The 18,260-nt window shown below is 44.2% G+C and overlaps 1 protein-coding gene across 1 annotated transcript in view; it reads left to right on the plus strand.

The window, feature by feature from the left end:
• DNTTIP1 (deoxynucleotidyltransferase terminal interacting protein 1) overlaps window positions 1-12,733 on the plus strand; it is a 34,481-nt gene extending 21,748 nt beyond the window's left edge. The window contains exons 6-13 of the mRNA XM_040436842.1: window positions 3,269-3,325; window positions 3,401-3,462; window positions 6,125-6,170; window positions 7,440-7,498; window positions 7,585-7,645; window positions 7,937-8,008; window positions 9,902-9,957; window positions 11,413-12,733. Of these exons, the coding sequence (XP_040292776.1) occupies window positions 3,269-3,325; window positions 3,401-3,462; window positions 6,125-6,170; window positions 7,440-7,498; window positions 7,585-7,645; window positions 7,937-8,008; window positions 9,902-9,957; window positions 11,413-11,521 (522 nt within the window). The 3' untranslated portion in view covers window positions 11,522-12,733. The remainder of the gene's footprint in view (window positions 1-3,268; window positions 3,326-3,400; window positions 3,463-6,124; window positions 6,171-7,439; window positions 7,499-7,584; window positions 7,646-7,936; window positions 8,009-9,901; window positions 9,958-11,412) is intronic.
• The last annotated feature ends 5,527 nt before the right edge of the window (window positions 12,734-18,260 follow it).

Genomic DNA, 18,260 nt, shown 5'->3' on the forward strand with positions numbered 1-18,260 from the left:
ACAGGCCTGGTGGGGACCAGAGAGGCAGCTTAAGAGCAGTGGGACATTTTCAAGGTAAGTTTTTTATTTTTTCTATTTTACAATGCCCCCTGCTAACTAAAGAAGCACTCCCACAAAATGTTTATTTTCTGACCTGTTAGCTGTAAACTGGGAGTACAGATATTCTAAATTCCCTACTGGGGTTATCTCTACAACAAGTGGTTGAAGAGCCAACCCGGAGGGAGGCCATTTTGGATTTGGTATTCACAAATGGGGATTCGGTATATGATGTCATTGTAGGCGAAACCTTGGGATCTAGTGATCACCAGTCAGTGTGGTTTAATATAAGAATTGTGAAAGAGTCCCACCACACAAAAACAAAAGTTTTAGATTTTAGAAAAACAGACTTTTCAAAAATGAAATTAGTCATAAATGAGTCCTTATCAGACTGGAACGGATTACATGGAGCCCAGGAGAAATGGGACTACTTAAAAGGTGCATTATTGAAGGCAACAGAAAATTGCATTAGACTTGTCAGTAAAAGCAAAAAAAGGAAGAGACCACTGTGGTACTCAGCAGAAGTGGCCCAAATCATTAAAAATAAAAAGCTAGCATTTTGTAATTATAAAAGAAAACAGAGCAATGAAGATAAGGAAATCTACAAGATTAGGCAGAGAGAGGCCAAGCAAGTTATAAGAACTTCTAAAGCGCAGGCAGAAGAAAAACTAGCTCAGTCTATGAAAAAAGGGGATAAGACATTCTTCAGATATATAAATGAAAAAAGGAAATTAAAACAAGGAATAACAAAATTAAAAACAAAGGACGGAAGGTATGTAGAAGAGAATAAAGGGCTAGCCGACTGCCTTAATGAATACTTCTGTTCAGTTTTTACAAAAGAAAAAGGAGAAGGACCTCCACTAGAAAGGATGACTAATAAATCATTTGATGCATGTATCTTTACAGAGGAAGATGTTCTAAGTTTGCTGTCTAAGGTGAAGACAAATAAGTCACAGGGGCCTGATGAGATACACCCAAAATTATTAAAAGAGCTTAGTGGTGAGCTGGCAAAACCGCTAACAGATTTATTTAACCAATCATTAGTAATAGGAGTCGTCCCGGAAGATTGGAAATTGGCAAATGTCGTGCCCATTTACAAGAAAGGTAGTAGGGAGGAATCGAGCAACTATAGACCAGTGAGTCTGACATCAATAGTAGGCAAATTAATGGAAACCCTATTAAAGGATAGGATTGTGGAACATCTAAAATCCCATGGATTGCAAGATGAAAAACAACATGGGTTTACTTCAGGGAGATCATGTCAAACAAATCTTATAGATTTTTTTTGACTGGGTGACTAAAATAATAGACGGTGGAGGTGCAGTAGACATCGCATATCTAGATTTTAGTAAGGCTTTTGACACTGTCCCACATAGAAGACTTATCAATAAACTGCAGTCATTGAGCAAGGACTCCCATATTGTTGAGTGGATTAGGCAGTGGCTGAGTGACAGACAGCAGAGGGTTGTAGTCAATGGAGAACATTCAAAACAAGGTCATGTTACCAGTGGGGTTCCACAGGGATCTGTACTGGGACCAATTTTGTTTAATATCTTCATAAGTGATATTGCAAAAGGCCTCGATGGTAAGGTTTGTCTTTTTGCTGATGACACAAAGATATGTAACAGCGTTGATGTTCCTGGAGGGAAACGCCAAATGGAAAAGGATTTAGGAAAACTAGAAGAATGGTCAGAACTCTGGCAACTGAAATTTAATGTGGATAAGTGCAAGATAATGCACCTGGGGCGTAAAAACCCAAGGGCAGAATATAGAATATTTGACACAGTCCTGACCTCAGTATCTGAGGAAAGGGATTTAGGAGTAATTATTTCAGAAGACTTAAAGGTGGGAAGACAATGTAATAGGGCAGCACGAAATGCCAGCAGAATGCTTGGATGTATAGGGAGAGGTATAAGCAGTAGAAAGAGTGAAGTGCTTATGCCGCTGTACAGAACACTGGTGAGACCTCACTTGGAGTATTGTGCGCAGTACTGGAGGCCATATCTCCAGAAGGATATAGATACTCTAGAGAGAGTTCAGAGAAGAGCTACTAAACTAGTACATGGATTGCAGGATAAAACTTACCAGGAAAGGTTAAAGGACCTTAACATGTATAGCTTGGAAGAAAGAAGAGACAGAGGGGATATGATAGAAACTTTTAAATACATAAAGGGAATCAACTCGGTAAAGGAGGAGAGCATATTTAAAAGAAGAAAAACTACCACAAGAGGACACAGTTTTAAATTAGAGGGGCAAAGGTTTAAAAGTAATATAAGGAAGTATTACTTTACTGAGAGAGTAGTGGATGCATGGAATAGCCTTCCTGCAGAAGTGGTAGCTGCAAATACAGTGAAGGGGTTTAAGCATGCATGGGATAGGCATAAGGCCATCCTTCATATAAGATAGGGCCAGGGACTATTCATAGGATTCAGATATATTGGGCAGACTAGATGGGCCAAATGGTTCTTATCTGCCGACACATTCTATGTTTCTATGTAAACTGTAGTAAAGGTAATCTTCTTACCGGTGACTGTGTTATCCCCTCCCTTCTAATTGTTAGCAGTGTCATGTGACCAACTCTCTGATCTCCAACTGACACAGGACAGGAAGTCAGTTACTTCTCTATGAGACTGACATTAAGGCTGCCATAGGAACACATAGAGAAACTGACTTCCTGTCCACAGATAAGATGATGTGTTATTTGGAAAATCAAAGTGTTGGTCACATGACACAGCTGAGCATCAGAATGAAGGTTATAAATCACAAATACAGTCACTGGTAAGAAAATTACCTTCACTACAGGTTACATCATTTTACCTTTCTATCAGGTTAGAGAATAAAGATTTTTGTGGGAGTTCTTCTTTAAAAGAAAATATATGCGAGATATAGTATTATGTAACTGCAATACCTTTCTAAGTAGGAAAAATTCCCCGTGTAGTGAGAAAACGAAATAAGCTGTTTTCCTTATGAAATAACAATTCTGGAGCTCTGTGCTGTGTCATTCCTCTGTTATTCCTCCTGTAAATGAATGGATAAGTTGCGTGTTACCATTCACTTTGTCCTTTGGGTGTCATACACTGCCAGCAATGATTAGACAGTGTGACGGTTCCAGGAGGAATAAGAGAGGGAGAACACAAGGCAGATGACTAAGTTACCGGTCCTAACGCTGCAGACAAGATGTTGTAGTCTCTTAATATCTGTATTTCTTTATTCTCTTTTTTTTTCACTTTAGAGAACAAGAATAGCAGAAGATGAGTCATCTCTGCGGAGGAGTCCAGTGCCCAAAAAGGTAATGAGCAGCTTAAAATCCTCCCTAATTTTGACTTTATTAAAAGGGAATATCTAAATGGGGTTTGTATTGCAGAGAAAGGGGCGCCCCCCGGGACAAAGCTCATTGAATGACCGGCATTCCTCAGGACTTACATCGTGAGTATAAATAGTCATCCCAGCCTTCTGGATTACATCTGGTTCACGAGCAGCTCTCCTCCGGGGGCGTCTTCACCGTGTATGGAGCCACTTCCACCACAACATGCAAGAAAATAGAGAGAGTCCATGCAAAATGTATTTAATAGGCTTTAGTAATAAAGAGTTTTACGTGGTAAAAACTTGCAGGTCAGCAGAACTCCACGCATTGTGCTGACTTTAAAGGGAATCTGTCGCCATTTTTAGGCCTTTTTAAACTAGAGACTAGGGATGAGCGAATCGACTTCGGATGAGCGAACCGAACCCGAGTTCGAAATGTTTATTTTTTTTACAGTACAAATTAATTTATGAAGTTATTGCGCGAAGTCTAGCGAGACTTCGTGAAGCAATAACTTCGACTCATCGGAGCCAATACATTCTAATACTGTACGGAGCTCTTTCTCTGTACGGTATTAGAATGAAGTTTTATGCGAATCGACTTCAGATGTTTCCTACTAGTGACAGAGACCCTGATTTTAAAAGCTGGGTCACTTAATTTTTCTGTCCAGTCATTTTCCTAAAATCCCTTTAAAGAAGCTCAGCGCTCTGATTTTCCTAATAGGGTTTTTAAAATTGAGGATTTCTAGACTGATAACCCCTTAACAGTCACATTAAAATTGGAAAACACTCCTAAGGCCACATTGATATTGAATTTATGTCTGGCGTATAACTCAGGGGACACATGTGCATTTTTTTTAACCTCTTAGTGACCTAACTTATTTTAGCCTTAAAGGGGTTGTGCAGCGATTTACATTGATGACCTATCCTCAGGATATGCCATCAACATCTGATCGGCTCATCAGCTGTTTGAAGAAGAGGCGGCACTCCATGCGAGCGTCGCTTTCTGGTCTTTACACTACAGCTTGTCTCGTTAGGAGGAGCAGCAGCGTAGTGTAATTACAAGTACTCGCTCTATTCACTTTCGAGACGAAGTGCAGACAGCTGATCGGGGAGGTGTCGGACCCCTGACGATCAGATACTGATGATTTATCCTGAGGATAGGTCATGAATATAAATCGCTACACAACCCCTTTACAAACCAGTAACATCAGCCTGCTGAAGAGGGCAGGCCTACTTTATCTCTTCATATCTTGGGCTTGGTAGCAGCTAGAGATATGGGTCTTGTTTGAAATCTAAGCTTTAAAACAAGACACAATCACAGCATTATCATATAGCTGATATATCTCCCAACCTGATTTCTGACGGCTATATCTCCCGAAGTAGAGAAGATAATGCTGTGTTGCTTTATAGCTCAGACTATCATCTTCCAAACAAGTCCAGGTCCATATCTCTAGCTGCTACCAATCCTGAGATACGAGGAGTTAAAGGAGCCCTCACTCTGCTCATCGTTTTCCTAAAGTTTGAGCAGAACTGAGGCAAAAATATTAAGAGGTTAAAGGAGCTTCCCATCTCAACCTTTTGTGGCCAGGATAGGATTAACCACAGTAAGCGGCAGGGTAATGAAAATGTCTGAGCAGACAGCGCTCCACTGATTCATAGCAGGGAACAAAAGCTACACAAACAGCTTAGCACAGCAAGCTACGTTCTGTCCATCACTCCGACAGTCGCTCGCCTGCTCTTAGATTCTGGTATTCTGTTCTGGCATATGAACAGAATAACATATCCACCTGCTACCATAATGGGGTCTCCCAGATTTCCGTTGTGAATATCGCCATTTTGCCGGACAAAATACCACTGCATGCAGCAGTATTTCGTCCTTTTTCTCTTGCCAGAATCTGCAATGGAGGCCCCTGCCGAAACCTCTACCAATGATGTGTATCTAGCCTTAGGGCTCATGCACATGGCCATTGCCCAGACGTGCCCGTATTGCGGTCCGCAATATGCGGGTACCGGCCCTGTGCACCCCGCATGATGGATGCAGACCCATTTATTTACACAATAGAACATTTTTTTGCAGTGCGGATAGATCACGGACCCATTCAAGTTGAATGTGCCTGGATCCGTCTGCGGAATCTGCAGTGATGTTGACTGTGCATTTGGGACTGCAATTGCGGTCCCCAATGAACGGAATGGCCGATCAATACCCGTGTGCATGAGCTCTTACAGAAACTGAAGAGCACCAGATTCTGGTCTGTCTCCATAATTCCAGCCACTTTCGGCTGGCTTTACTGTGGTTATTTCCATGTTGGCCATGAAAGGCAGAGATGGGACAACCCTTTTAGGTATGGGGTATGTCATGGAGCTTCTCTGGGTCAAGTTAGAATCCTCCCTGAGACGCTGCGGATGTGCTTGATGGGGGAAAGCTTTATAACATATATTTTCATTATTATATCAAAGAGATTTTCCCATATTTTTAAGTGTGGGGGGGGGGGGGGCAGTTTTTGAATAAACTTGCTCAACCTTTGAAATGTCCTAAAGTGATGACGTCGCGCCCATTGTTCACATGATTGCTGCTGCCAATCACTGACCTTAGATGTCATGTTTGCATGAACAGCATATGACTGCTGAGGCCAGTGGGTGGTGTCAGCGGTCATGTATGATGGATGTGACGTCAGTTGGGTGGCGGGACATAAGGTAAGGTTTTTTTAGGGATTTTATGCTGTTTGTTGGGAACATATTGGCAGTTTGTGTAGTGACTAAAGTATTTGCTCTATTCATTTTTCAGTCTAAAACCCAAGACTGGCGATCCTATCAGGCGTGAAGGGCCTAAGGTACTGTTCTTGGAGGAACATACAGAGATACAGTTGTTCTTCAGTTGGTGTAGAGAGACGTGATCATCTTGTATCGGAAGAGCAGACTGGTGTAATTGCACTTTACCGGGTGGAGTACATAGATTGACATGTAATGGAGTTAAAAGCCATCCCAAATGTATCATTTATTACCTTTTTATCAAGGTAGCCACCTTAAAGGGGTGCTCCCATTGGTCAACACCTTCTTGGGTAGATTGAAGCCGCCCAATAATCGAATGATTGCCACAGGTTCTGATTCATCCAGCTCTTGACACTGTGGGACACTTTTTATCTCATTTATTAATATAATAGTAAAGGTATATTCTGGTTAGAAAAAGGTATCCTCTCCACTGGATAGGAGATAACTGTTAGATTGGCGGGGGGCCGACTGCTGGGACCTCTACTGATTATGAGAACAGGGGATTTGTGTCTTCTGCGTGAATGGAGCACTGGTAAAGCATGCGCACAACCACTCCGCTCGGATTCTCTGAGACTGCCAGGAGTAGTCAAGCACTGTACTCGGCTTCCTAAACACTTATTTAGGCCACATTCTTATCAGTAAGATAAGGATTGAGCTATAGTGAGTATTTATAATGTCAGAGAGCAGAGATGAGGAGTCCGTCAGCTCCTGGTCTGACAGAAAAGAGAGAAAATCCAGAGGCTGCTACTAGAGCATCTCAGCCCCGTACAGGAAAAAGGGCTCCATGTTTTTAATAAAGACCAATTGAAAAAAATATTTTGAGCTCAAAATGAGTACAATGCACTAATTTAAAAAAAAAATGTCCCCAAAGGTGTTCATAGCTTTCAAGTCTTTTACTGGTCACGTTATGTCACATGACTCCTTGTGAGCATGTTCTGTGATATTATAGAGGACCCGTCACATCCCCATAGAACTCCTCCAACAGGCTGCATACCTTTGCAGCCACATCTTCCATCACTCCAGCAGTTTTTCTTTATTTTGTAGCTGCTATTTGGGCCGTTCATTTTATCAACCAATAGCGGTGATTTGTCAGGTGGACGGTCCCCAGCGCTTGTTATCATTGGAACGTCACCACAGACATTGACACTGACCACCCACTTGACAAACCGCTACTATTGGGCACTGAAACTGATGGCACGAATAGAAAAACACAAAGCTGGAGTCATGGATGATGTGGCTGCAAAGTATGGGGTCTATTGGAGTTCTGTGAGGAGGTGACGGGTCCTGAAAAAATATCTGAGATACAATGTAAAGTGTTTCTTGTATTCTAGTGGGATCCAGCCAGACTGAATGAGACAACCAACTTTGTGCTGGGATCACGAGCTAATAAGTAAGAAGAAGAAGGGGTCCATGAATTATTATGTTTAAGTTTAAACATATATAAGGTTTATCAGCGCTTCTCGTTCTCTCTTTTAGGGCTTTAGGAATGGGAGGGACCAGGGGACGGATTTATCTCAAACACCCAGAGCTGTTTAAGGTATGCTAGAGACCGCTGTGTGAATCCGTATCCTGTGAGCTCCCTCTAGTGGCAGCCAAAATACCAGGATTTTCTAAGATTAAATATGTGCCTGTTCAGTACAAGTAAGGGATATGGAGTTCCATTAACAGTGCAATAATGGGAAATATGGTAAATATAGTACTGTAGGAGAATATGTATAATTTATAGAATTTTTATTTTATTTTATTTTTTATATATGTACTTGACTTTGCCTGTGTGGAATAAAACCCACATAGGATAATCTTCAATAATTCTCTTGTAACATTGCAGTATACAGTCGATCCACAGGACAAGCAGTGGTTGACGGAGAAACAGTACATGAGAGCCACAGGTGGTAAAATGGTAGGTTTCCGAGCTCTAGCATTTAAAGAGTAACTAAACCTTTGAGTACATTTTTAATAAGATGTCCCTAATATCCTAATAAAAGTTTTTCTAATATACTTTATTAATGGATTTTGTATTTTTATTACAGTTTCCCTCAAGCGCACCATTCCCTGTGTGCTTAAAGGGAACCTGTCACCTGGATTTTGTTATATAGAGCTGAGGACATGGGTTGCTAGATGGCCGCTAGCACATCCACAATACCCAGTCCCCATAGCTCTGTGTGCTTTTATTGTGTAAAAAAGAAAAACGATTTGATACATATGCAAATTAACCTGAAATGAGTCCTGTATGTGAGATGAGTCAGGGACAGGACTCATCTCAGGTTAATTTGCATATGTATCAAATCGTTGTTTTTTTTACACAATAAAAGCACACAGAGCTATGGGGACTGGGTATTGCGGATGTGCTAGCGGCCATCTAGCAGCCCATGTCCTCAGCTCTATACCCAAAATCCCAGTGACAGGTTCCCTTTAAAACTGACTTTTCTGTACACCACTGACTGCTCAGCGGTGTACGGAGTACGGGTTGTAGACACTTTACAAATGGGGCCGAAGCGCACGGAGTACGGGCAGGAACACACATTGCTGCTCCTGCCCATCCCCCCGGAGGTTTACTGACTCCTGGCATAGCACCTGGGTACTCTGTAACCATGTGCCATGCCAGGATTAGCTGAGTGGAGCGGGCTTATGCCTGTGCCTGCTTCACTAAGCTAAGAGCTGACATGCAGGACTCTTAGCTTAGGGGAGCAGACAGAAGCCCGCGTATATGCAGTGCATATGTGCCAGTTAATGCCGCGGCTCACCAGCAGAGGACAGCGAGCCACGGCATTAACCGGCACATGCGCACTGCACATGTCTGTGCCTCTGCCATAGTGGGCAGAGCACTGCGCATTCCTGGGCCCGGCGATGAAGTGTGCAGGCGAGAACTGAAGACGATGATCATTACAGGGCGGGCCAGAGGATACAATGGGGAGAGGTTAGGCGTGCAGATCACCAAGGGGCCTGGGCACTTGCAGCCAACGCCGCCCCTGGACACTTGTGTGCCCTCATTTTGCATAACTTAATAAAATAGTTTTTTCAGCATTACTAGATGGGACAAAACAACAAAGGTACTGTTATAAGAACGCTATATAAGCAGTCCAAAACATGAAAACTTGGTGACAGACTCCCTTTAATACCAAGCATGCTTTTGGGGGTCCTCATATTTATGAGCTCCCACCACCACTGCTGCTTCCAATCAGCAGTGGAGATAGACAGGGGCAGACTGGGATCTTAAAGTGGCCATGGAAAAAACAACTAAAAGTGGCCCCAAGTTGTTGGTGAGTCCAAATTGACAGAAGGCGGAGCAACATGAGTGGGCAGGGCCAACCCAAGTAGGCGGAGCCAGCAATACCATAGTGCAGCACAAAATGCAGCCCCAGGAGTATCAAATACCACAGGGAACCATAAAATACTGCCCTACCACCATACTGAGGACGGGGATACAGTTGAATTCAGGAGGGCACCTGCGACCACTGGCCAGTTGCATAAGGACCTGATCACATTCATTAATTTGTGTACCTGGCCAGCGCCCGTTAGGAAAGCTCAAGTGCCCCCCTGGGCATCGGCCCACACGGAAGTTTCCCTGTAGGGTCTATGGCCAGTCCGCCCCTGGAGATGGAGGCACAGGAAGCTGCAGCTCATGAATACAAGTACTCCAGTGCTGGGCTCTTACTGGAGCGTGTCCTCAGTGATTTTCAAAAAATCCTTTGTTTGAATCTGGATGTGTCACCAATTTATGCTGCTTTCAGATTGTTTCCTTGTTTATTAATATGAGATTTGAATCTTCACACTGATGTTTTATATTTTGTAGGTTTATCTCCTTTTGGAAGAAGATATCCTTGATTTGTCAGTTACAGATGAGTACAGGTATAGGAACAGCATGTTAATGATGGCAAACATGGTGCGTAGCGATGCCACATTTGTTAGGGCTCATTCAGACGACCATATCAGTTTTTGTGGTCCGCAAATTGCGCATACGCAGAACACAGACACCGGCCGTGTGCGTTCTGCATTTTTCGGAACGGCCATCCCTATGATAGAAACGCCTATTCTTGTCCGCAATTGCAGACAAGAATAGGGCATGTTCTATCTTTTTTGCGGGGCCGTGGAACGGAAGTATGGATGCAGACCTCACACAGTGTGCTGTCTGCATCTTTTGTGGCCCCATTGAAATAAATGGGTCCCCATCTATTCCGTTCAAGTGTACAGTCCTGTGAATGGGCCCTTAAACTGTTGAAGGGAAATTCCCATCTCAGCGATTCATGGCTGACATCAGAATATCTATCTGACGTAGTGCCGGACTTACGGAATCAGCCAAGCAGACTGCGCTACGCTGCTCCTGTAGCATTCACTACTGTGGGAAGTCAGGAAAAATGACTGAGATGGAAATACCCCTTTTAACTCGATTGATTAAATTGTCGGTTTCCATTGAGACAGGAGAACGGATATCTTAATTCCATGTACGGTACTAGCGCTGACCGTTGCCAGGACAGCTTGGTAGGGGGCCATGACCAATTCAGTGTTTGGACAGATTGTCTCGTAAATGATATAAGTTGTCTAAGAGTGCAAAATGTTGATATTATCAGACGCTCCTGTTTGGCTCATCCTAGAAGCTCTAGAAATAGCTCCATCAGCCGTAGACTTGATTTTGGGGACTTCCCCAGCATCCCCGCCGCCTATCACTAAAGTCTCATTTACACTGTGACGATAAGCAGAGAATTATCGGGAAGGAATGCTTGCTCGTCGTTGGAGGTAAACAGCTGCGTTTACATGCAGGGATCACCTCCACGGTATAAGGACAAGAGATGGCCACTGCTATCACTCGTCCTCATACAGAGTCATTGTTTCTGGGCAGCAGAGTACAGTTCACACAGCACGATCTGTTGCCCGGGGGCAACGATTGAGGTGTCCGCACCTCAGACCATTTCACCCGATGAACAAGTGTTTTGCTGGTTTATCGGGTGATCTACGGCACCTTTACACGGGCCGATTTATTATATCTCCAAACTCTTGGAAATTAATTTCCTTCCTTTTCTTTGCTGCCAAGCAAACAGCTGATCAGTGGGGGTCCCGGGTGTCAGACCCCCACCAATCTGACACTGACAATGTAACCTGAGGACAGGTCATCAGTATCTGCACCGCAGACAACCCCTGTAGTATGATGGCATTTTTATTGATGGTCGCCATTGTGTTTCTTATTTGATGCTTCATGTCTTTTTATTTGCCCTAATATTTAAATGTAAATCAAAATAAGGTTGGCTTCCTAATTTACATGGTGTTATTGCGTCTTCATTGACGTGATCCTCTGTTCTTAATTTACAGAGACTGCAAGGAGCTGTGGTTGGATGAGCTGAAGCCATTTACTGTACCTCCATGGGTGACTGAGAAGATGAGAAAGTACATGGAGCATATGAGGACCGAGCAGGAGTAGCTGACTCTCTTCCCCCGATCTATAGGTGCTTAGGATGCAGCCTCGTCACATGACATGTCAACCGCATAATAAAACATGGCTGACCAATGAGGAACAAAACCTAGCATTATCCTGTTTTATGCTGGTCATCAATATCAGATCAGTGGGGGTCCGACTCCCGGCACCCCTGCTGATCAGCTGACTAGGCAATGGCGCTCCAGTGAGTGCTGCCTCACCTTCAACGGTCAGGTGGCTTATGTTCAGCTCAGTCCCAGTCAAGTGAATGAGGCTGAGCTGCAATACCAGCCACTAGTCAATATACAGCGCTGTGCTTGGTAAGCTCTGAGGAGGCCGCATCGCTTTCTGGAGCGCAGCAGCCTTTTCAAACAGCTGATTGGCAGCAGTGCTGGGAGTCAGACCTCCAAAGAGAAGATATTGATGACCTTTCCTGAGGTTAGATCAATATAGTACTCCCAGAAAACCCTGTTGACGTCACCTTCCTGTTATCCGTTTGACTCTGCCGGAAAATCCTCTATTCCATCCTTTTTTTTATTTTTATTTTTTATACCAGCCTGACAAAAACCAAAAGGATGCTAAGGCCCCATGCACACAATTGTGGATCCGCTAAATACAGATGCCATTCGTGTGCTGTCTGCATTTGTGGCGGATCCATTGATCTCAGTGGGTCCGCGGTCCGCATTTTGCAGACATAGTCTATCTTTTTGCGGAACAGACATACAGATGTCAAAAAACACACGGATGGTCTGTGTCTGTTGTGCGAAAAGATAGAACATGCCCTATATTGGGCTGTAGAATGCAGGCCACAGACCCATTACAGTCAGTGGGTCCGCAAAAAATGCGGGTGCAACACGGACAGTATCCATAGTTTGCGGATCCGCAAAATACATACGGTTGTGTACATGAGGCCTAATGGAGCCTTATGAATATGCTTAGTGTATATGCCAGAAGCTTAATTTTGTGTATAAAGAATGATGGTTTGAACCTTTTTTGATCAGCGCTGTAGGCAGGAAACTTAATACCAGTTGGTTCTTGGTAAAGGGAAAGCTTTTATTATTATGTCAACGCGTTTCAAGAGCGCACAGAAGCTTAATTTTGACATACTTGCTAAATGTACATCACAAACATTAAATGTAGTGACCTCTACGCTATCTAGCAAGTTCTTCAGATTTCCACTGTCCCCATACATTGTAATAAATGCACCCCTTCATGTTACCGTACAGCTCGCCTCTTTTACTAGCTGAAAGTGACATTCGGACAGGGCAATGTGATCATGACATGGGACTGTAATTAGTACTGTACAGATTTTCCAATTCATACTTACCGTACATACTTCATTTTCGTCAGTTCATAAAAATCTGCACCTAAAGGGGAAAAAACAATGTTTCTAAAAAGGCATTAGTCTGATGCAACCTGGAAACGTCCACCTATTCCAGCTGCATTGGTGCAAATAACTGTTAGGTGAAGCACTATATGCCCAAAAGTATGTGGACACTTGACCATTACACCTCTATGTGCTTGCTGGACATCCTATTCTAAAACCATGACTATTATTATGGAGCTGGGCCTCTTGTTGTGGCTTTGACCGCCTTTATTCTTTTGGGAAGGTTTTCCGAAAATTTTTGAAATTTGACTCTCTTTAGCCAAAAGAGTATTGAGCGCTGAGACAAGGAGGTCTGGATCACAATCGGCGTGCCAGAAGTGTTCGATGAGGCCTTGGCTCTGTGCAGCCGCTTGGGTTCCTGTGCAGCCGCTTGGGTTCCTGTGCAGCCGCTTGGGTTCCTGTGCAGCCGCTTGGGTTCCTGTGCAGCCGTTTGGGTTCCTGTGCAGCCGCTTGGGTTCCTGTGCACACCAGACTCCTCAGTCCATGGGGCTTTTTACACCGATCTTAGTTTCCCCCCTCTGAGCTGCTGCTAGATACGTCTAATGTATGACAATGTATCTGTGGCAGTCCCTGTGTCTGGAATAAAAACTACGCCGGTCCCTGGCTGGCGTAGTTTTTAGCTAACGTTTGCGCCCGAGCCTGTTTGTAGGCGTAAATATAAATACATTTGCCGAAGTTGGGACTCCCAACACGCCCCCGCCCATGTCACACCCAACTGGCATACAAGTCACAAAACCAAACGCACAGCCAGACAGAAAGGGGGACTTACTTCTAAAAGTGACGAAAGTCCATCAGAAAATGTGCCCCCACATCTTTATGGATCTCGCTTGGTGCACAGGGGCACAGTCAGGCTGGCTGGAGGAGGAAGGGGCCTTTTGGAAGTGACAGCTGTCTAGATGTCTGTGTATGCTGTAGTATCCTTCACTGGAAACAAGGGCCAAACCGAGAGAAACAGCCCCGTACCGCGGTCCCTCCTCCACCAACCTTTACAGTAGGCACTGAGCAGCCTGGCAGGTAGTGTTCTCTGGGTAGAAGGCAGTGTAATAGATGGTAGGAGATTTTTTTGGCACGCTTTAGTAGTGTTTGTGGTGATCGCATGGCTGTGTGCTTGATTTTATGCACCTGTTTACAATGGATGTGGCTAAAACACATTAGCGTAATTAGGGCTCATGCACACGACCTTGCTTGGTCTGTGAAACCTGGGTCATTTACAAAGTACGCCAGGCCACTTTTTATAAATAAAGGGACACGTTATTTTCCCCCTCTCCGCTGCCGCCAGATACTAATTTGACATGTGGTACAGGACGCGAGGTACATGGAAAGGCCCAGAGGAAGCACAACTGCGTGAAACAGCCCTACGGAGTCATGCACACGACTATGCTCGGTCTGGGAAACATGTACCCCGCGTCCTGTACCGCAATATCGCTTTTAATCATTATTTTTAAATAAAGATTGTGATGAGTGCTGCGATCTTTCTTTTTTCTATATTCACTGCCATTTATTATGCTGACATCGCTGAGCACCTATACCGCCTTTTTGTGCACACACTCCAGGTGAATGTGTTGGGAGTCGGTTGCTGTGCATATTCTTGCGTTACAGTGTTGCAGTGGCGGTCAATGTCTCTACTGTTGCTGGTACCATATTTTCTGCTGTATCTGCACATTTCTAGCACAGGGATTCATAATGGGGCTTATTTATCATGGTGATTGCGCAATTCTCTGACCAGCTGCATTAAAAAGAATGGCGTTCTGGTTCAACACATTTATCACGCTCCTGACATAGTTTTCCGATACTGAAACTTGGACAAAATATGTATATAATGTTATATATATATATATATATATATATATATATATATATATATATATATATATATATATATACTACTCACAAAAAGTTAGGGATATTTGGTTGTGGGTGAAATTTCAGGATGAACCTAAAATGCACTCTAACCCTTACATATGAACTTAATGTCACCTTCTCAACTTTTGAATGCACATGTCCAACTGTTTCAGTACTTTTTGCACAACTTGCTGTTCTCTAACAAGGAGCTTAACGTCAAAATTCACAACAGATGTTTGATCCAAGAATCGTCCAATAGATTTTGTGGTTCAATTAGAATTAGTATTTAAACAGTCCTCCTCATCATGCTGTTCACATTTTTACATCACGAGACCAAGACGCCATCTAACAATTGATCAACAGTACCCCGGCAGTGTGAGGCTTCAAGCAGGATGTTCTCAGATGGAAGTGGCCATTGAGCTTACAGTGTTGCATAGTGTCATCAGCAGGTTGCAACAGAGAGACTGGAAAAGTAACAGTAAGGCCGAATGCACACGGCCGTGAGCGGTCCGTGGTGCCGCGGCCTGGATTCCTGCTGAGAGCAGGAGCGCACGGCGTCATTGGTTGCTATGACGCCGTGCGCTCCCTGCTGCCGCCACAGTACAGTAATACACTGGTATGATCTATACCAGTGTATTACTGTACTGTGGCGGCAGCAGGGAGCGCACGGCGTCATAGCAACCAATGACACCGTGCGCTCCTGCTCTCAGCAGGAATCCAGGCCGCGGCACCACGGCCGTGAACAATGGCCCTGTGCATTCGGCCTAAGGTATAGAAGTGGACATCCTTTGGCCACATCCCAAACTGATGACCGCTTCATTGTAAACAATTCCCTGTGGAACCAAATGCTGAATGCCACACAACTCCAGGCACATTTAAGGCAAGTTAGAGGCACCCAAGTGTTACATCAGTGTGGTCTGCGTTCTAGATGACCTGCAAGGGTACCTGATCACACCACCAGGCACAGGCGTCATCATCTTGGATGGGCCAGGGAGCATTTACGCTGGACGAGGGACAAGTGGGCCTCAGTGCTGTTCACTGATGAAAGTCAATTCATGCTGAGCAGAAATGATGGCCGCCAACAATGTTGGAGACGTTGAGGAGAGTGCTATGTAGAGGATCATAATTCTGTACCCCAAAACCTCAATGATCTGAGGGCCGCTCTTCAAGTAGAGTAGGATGCCTCAGCAGACAATAAGTCGACTTGTGAACAGCATGAGACGTCGCTGTCAAGCTGTAATTGGTGCTCAAGGCCACATGACAAGTTATTGAGACATTGACATTTTCTGTGGAGGTGTACCCACCACTGGTGTTGGCTTTTGTTTCAATAATTGTTTGAGATGAGTAAATCACCATTGCTGTTTCTACTTATATGCCCTATAGATATAATACAGTCCTGATCAAAAGTTTAAGAGCACTTGAAAAATGGCTAAAAATCCTATTTAGCATGGCTGGATCTTAACAAGGTTCCAAGTAGAGCTTCAACATGCAACAAGAAGAAATGGGAGTGAGACAAAACATTTTTTGAGCATTAAATTTAAAGAAAACAATGAATAAACTGAAACAGGCTGTTTTTCAGCTGATCAAAAGTTTAGGACCACACCTCCAAAAAAAAACTTCCAAACATGAACTCAGTAATGAGTAGCTCCGCCGTTATTGTTTATCACTTCAAAAATTTGTTTCGGCATGCTTGATGCAAGCGTTTCCATGTGGTGAGTGGGAACATTTCTCCAAGTGGTGAAGACGGCCGCACGAAGGCCATCTACTGTCTGGAACTGTTGTCCATTTTTGTAAACTTCCCTTGCCATCCATCCCCAAAGGTTCTCAATTGGATTTAGATCAGGGGAACACGCAGGATGGGCCAAAAGAGTGATGTTATTCTCCTGGAAGAAGTCCCTTGTCCTGCCGCATTGTGTACTATAGCGTTGTCCTATTGAAAAACCCAGTCATTACCACACAGACGAGGGCCCTCAGTCATGAGGAATGCTCTCTCCTCAACATCTGGACATAGCCAGCGGCCGTTTGACGCCCCTGCACTTCCTGAAGCTCCATTGTTCCACTGAAGGAAAAAGCACCCCAGACCATTATGGCGCCCCTCCACTGTGGTGCGTAGAAAACATCTCAGGTGGGATCGGCTTGTCATGCTAGTAACGTTGGAAACCATCAAGGTTAAATTGTTTCTCATCAGAGAATAAAACTTTCTTCTACCTTTGAATGTCCCATGTTTGGTGCTCTCTTGCAAAGTCCAAACGAGCAGTTCTGTGGCGTTCAAGGAGACGAGGTCTTTGAAGACGTTTTTTGGCTTTGAAGCCCTTCAGTCTCAGATGTCGTCTGATGGTTATGGGGCTGCAGTTAGCACCAGTAAGGGCCTTAATTTGGGTCGAGGATCGTCCAGTGTCTTGACGGACAGCCAATTAGATCCTCCGGCTCAGTGCTGATGAAATTTTTTTGGGTCTTGCACTTGACTTTTGTGTTCCATAACCATCAGGATCATTTAAGAAATTCCAAATGACTGTCTTACTGCGTCCCACCTCAGCAGCGATGGCGCGCTGTGAGAGACCCTGCTTATGCAGTTCAACAACCCGACCACGTTCAAAAAGGAAGAGTTTTTTTGCCTTTGCCATCACAACATGTGACTACCTGACAGAAAATGACAACGAATCCACATCTTTGCACAGATTTGGCCTTTTAACCCCTAAGGGGCGCATGACGTACAGTATGGTTCCCGAGTCCTTAAGGACCCATGACGTACCGGTATGTCATGTATAGTTACGATCACCGCCGCCCGGCGGGCGGTGATCGGAACCCGGTGCCTGCTCAAATCATTGAGCAGGCACCTTGGCTAAATGCGCGAGTCGGCGATCGCCGCAAACCGCGGGTCAATTCAGACCTGCGGTTTGCGGCTTTTACTTGGTGCTGTAGGGGGGACCCGATGGCATGGAAGGCAGTGCGATGCCTTCCGGTGAAGAGCCTGTGAGATCCAGCCCCCTGGATCTCACAGGCCGGAAGCTGTATGAGTAATACACACAGTATTAGGCCTATTGCACACGGACGTTTTTTTTTTCCCGTTTACTGGACGTTTTTTGCGTTCCGTATACGGTCCGTATACGGAACCATTCATTTCAATGGGTCCGCAAAAAAAACGGAATGTACTCCGTATGCATTCCGTTTCCGTATTTCCGTTTTTTCCGTTCCGTTTTAACATAGAACATGTCCTATTATTGCCCGCAAATCACAGTCCGTGGCTCCATTCAAGTCAATGGGTCCGCAAAAAAAACGGAACACATACGGAAATGCATCCGTATGTCTTCCGTTTCCGTTCCGTTTTTTGCTGAACCATCTATTGAAAATGTTATGCCCAGCCCAATTTTTTCTATGTAATTACTGTATACTGTATATGCCATACGGAAAAACGGAACAGAAACGGAAACACAACGGAAACAAAAAACGGAACAACGGATCCGTGAAAAACGGATCGCAAAACACTGAAAAAGCCATACGGTCGTGTGCAATAGG

This window comes from Bufo bufo, chromosome 6 (assembly GCF_905171765.1).
Source record: "Bufo bufo chromosome 6, aBufBuf1.1, whole genome shotgun sequence".
NCBI lineage: Eukaryota > Metazoa > Chordata > Amphibia > Anura > Bufonidae > Bufo > Bufo bufo.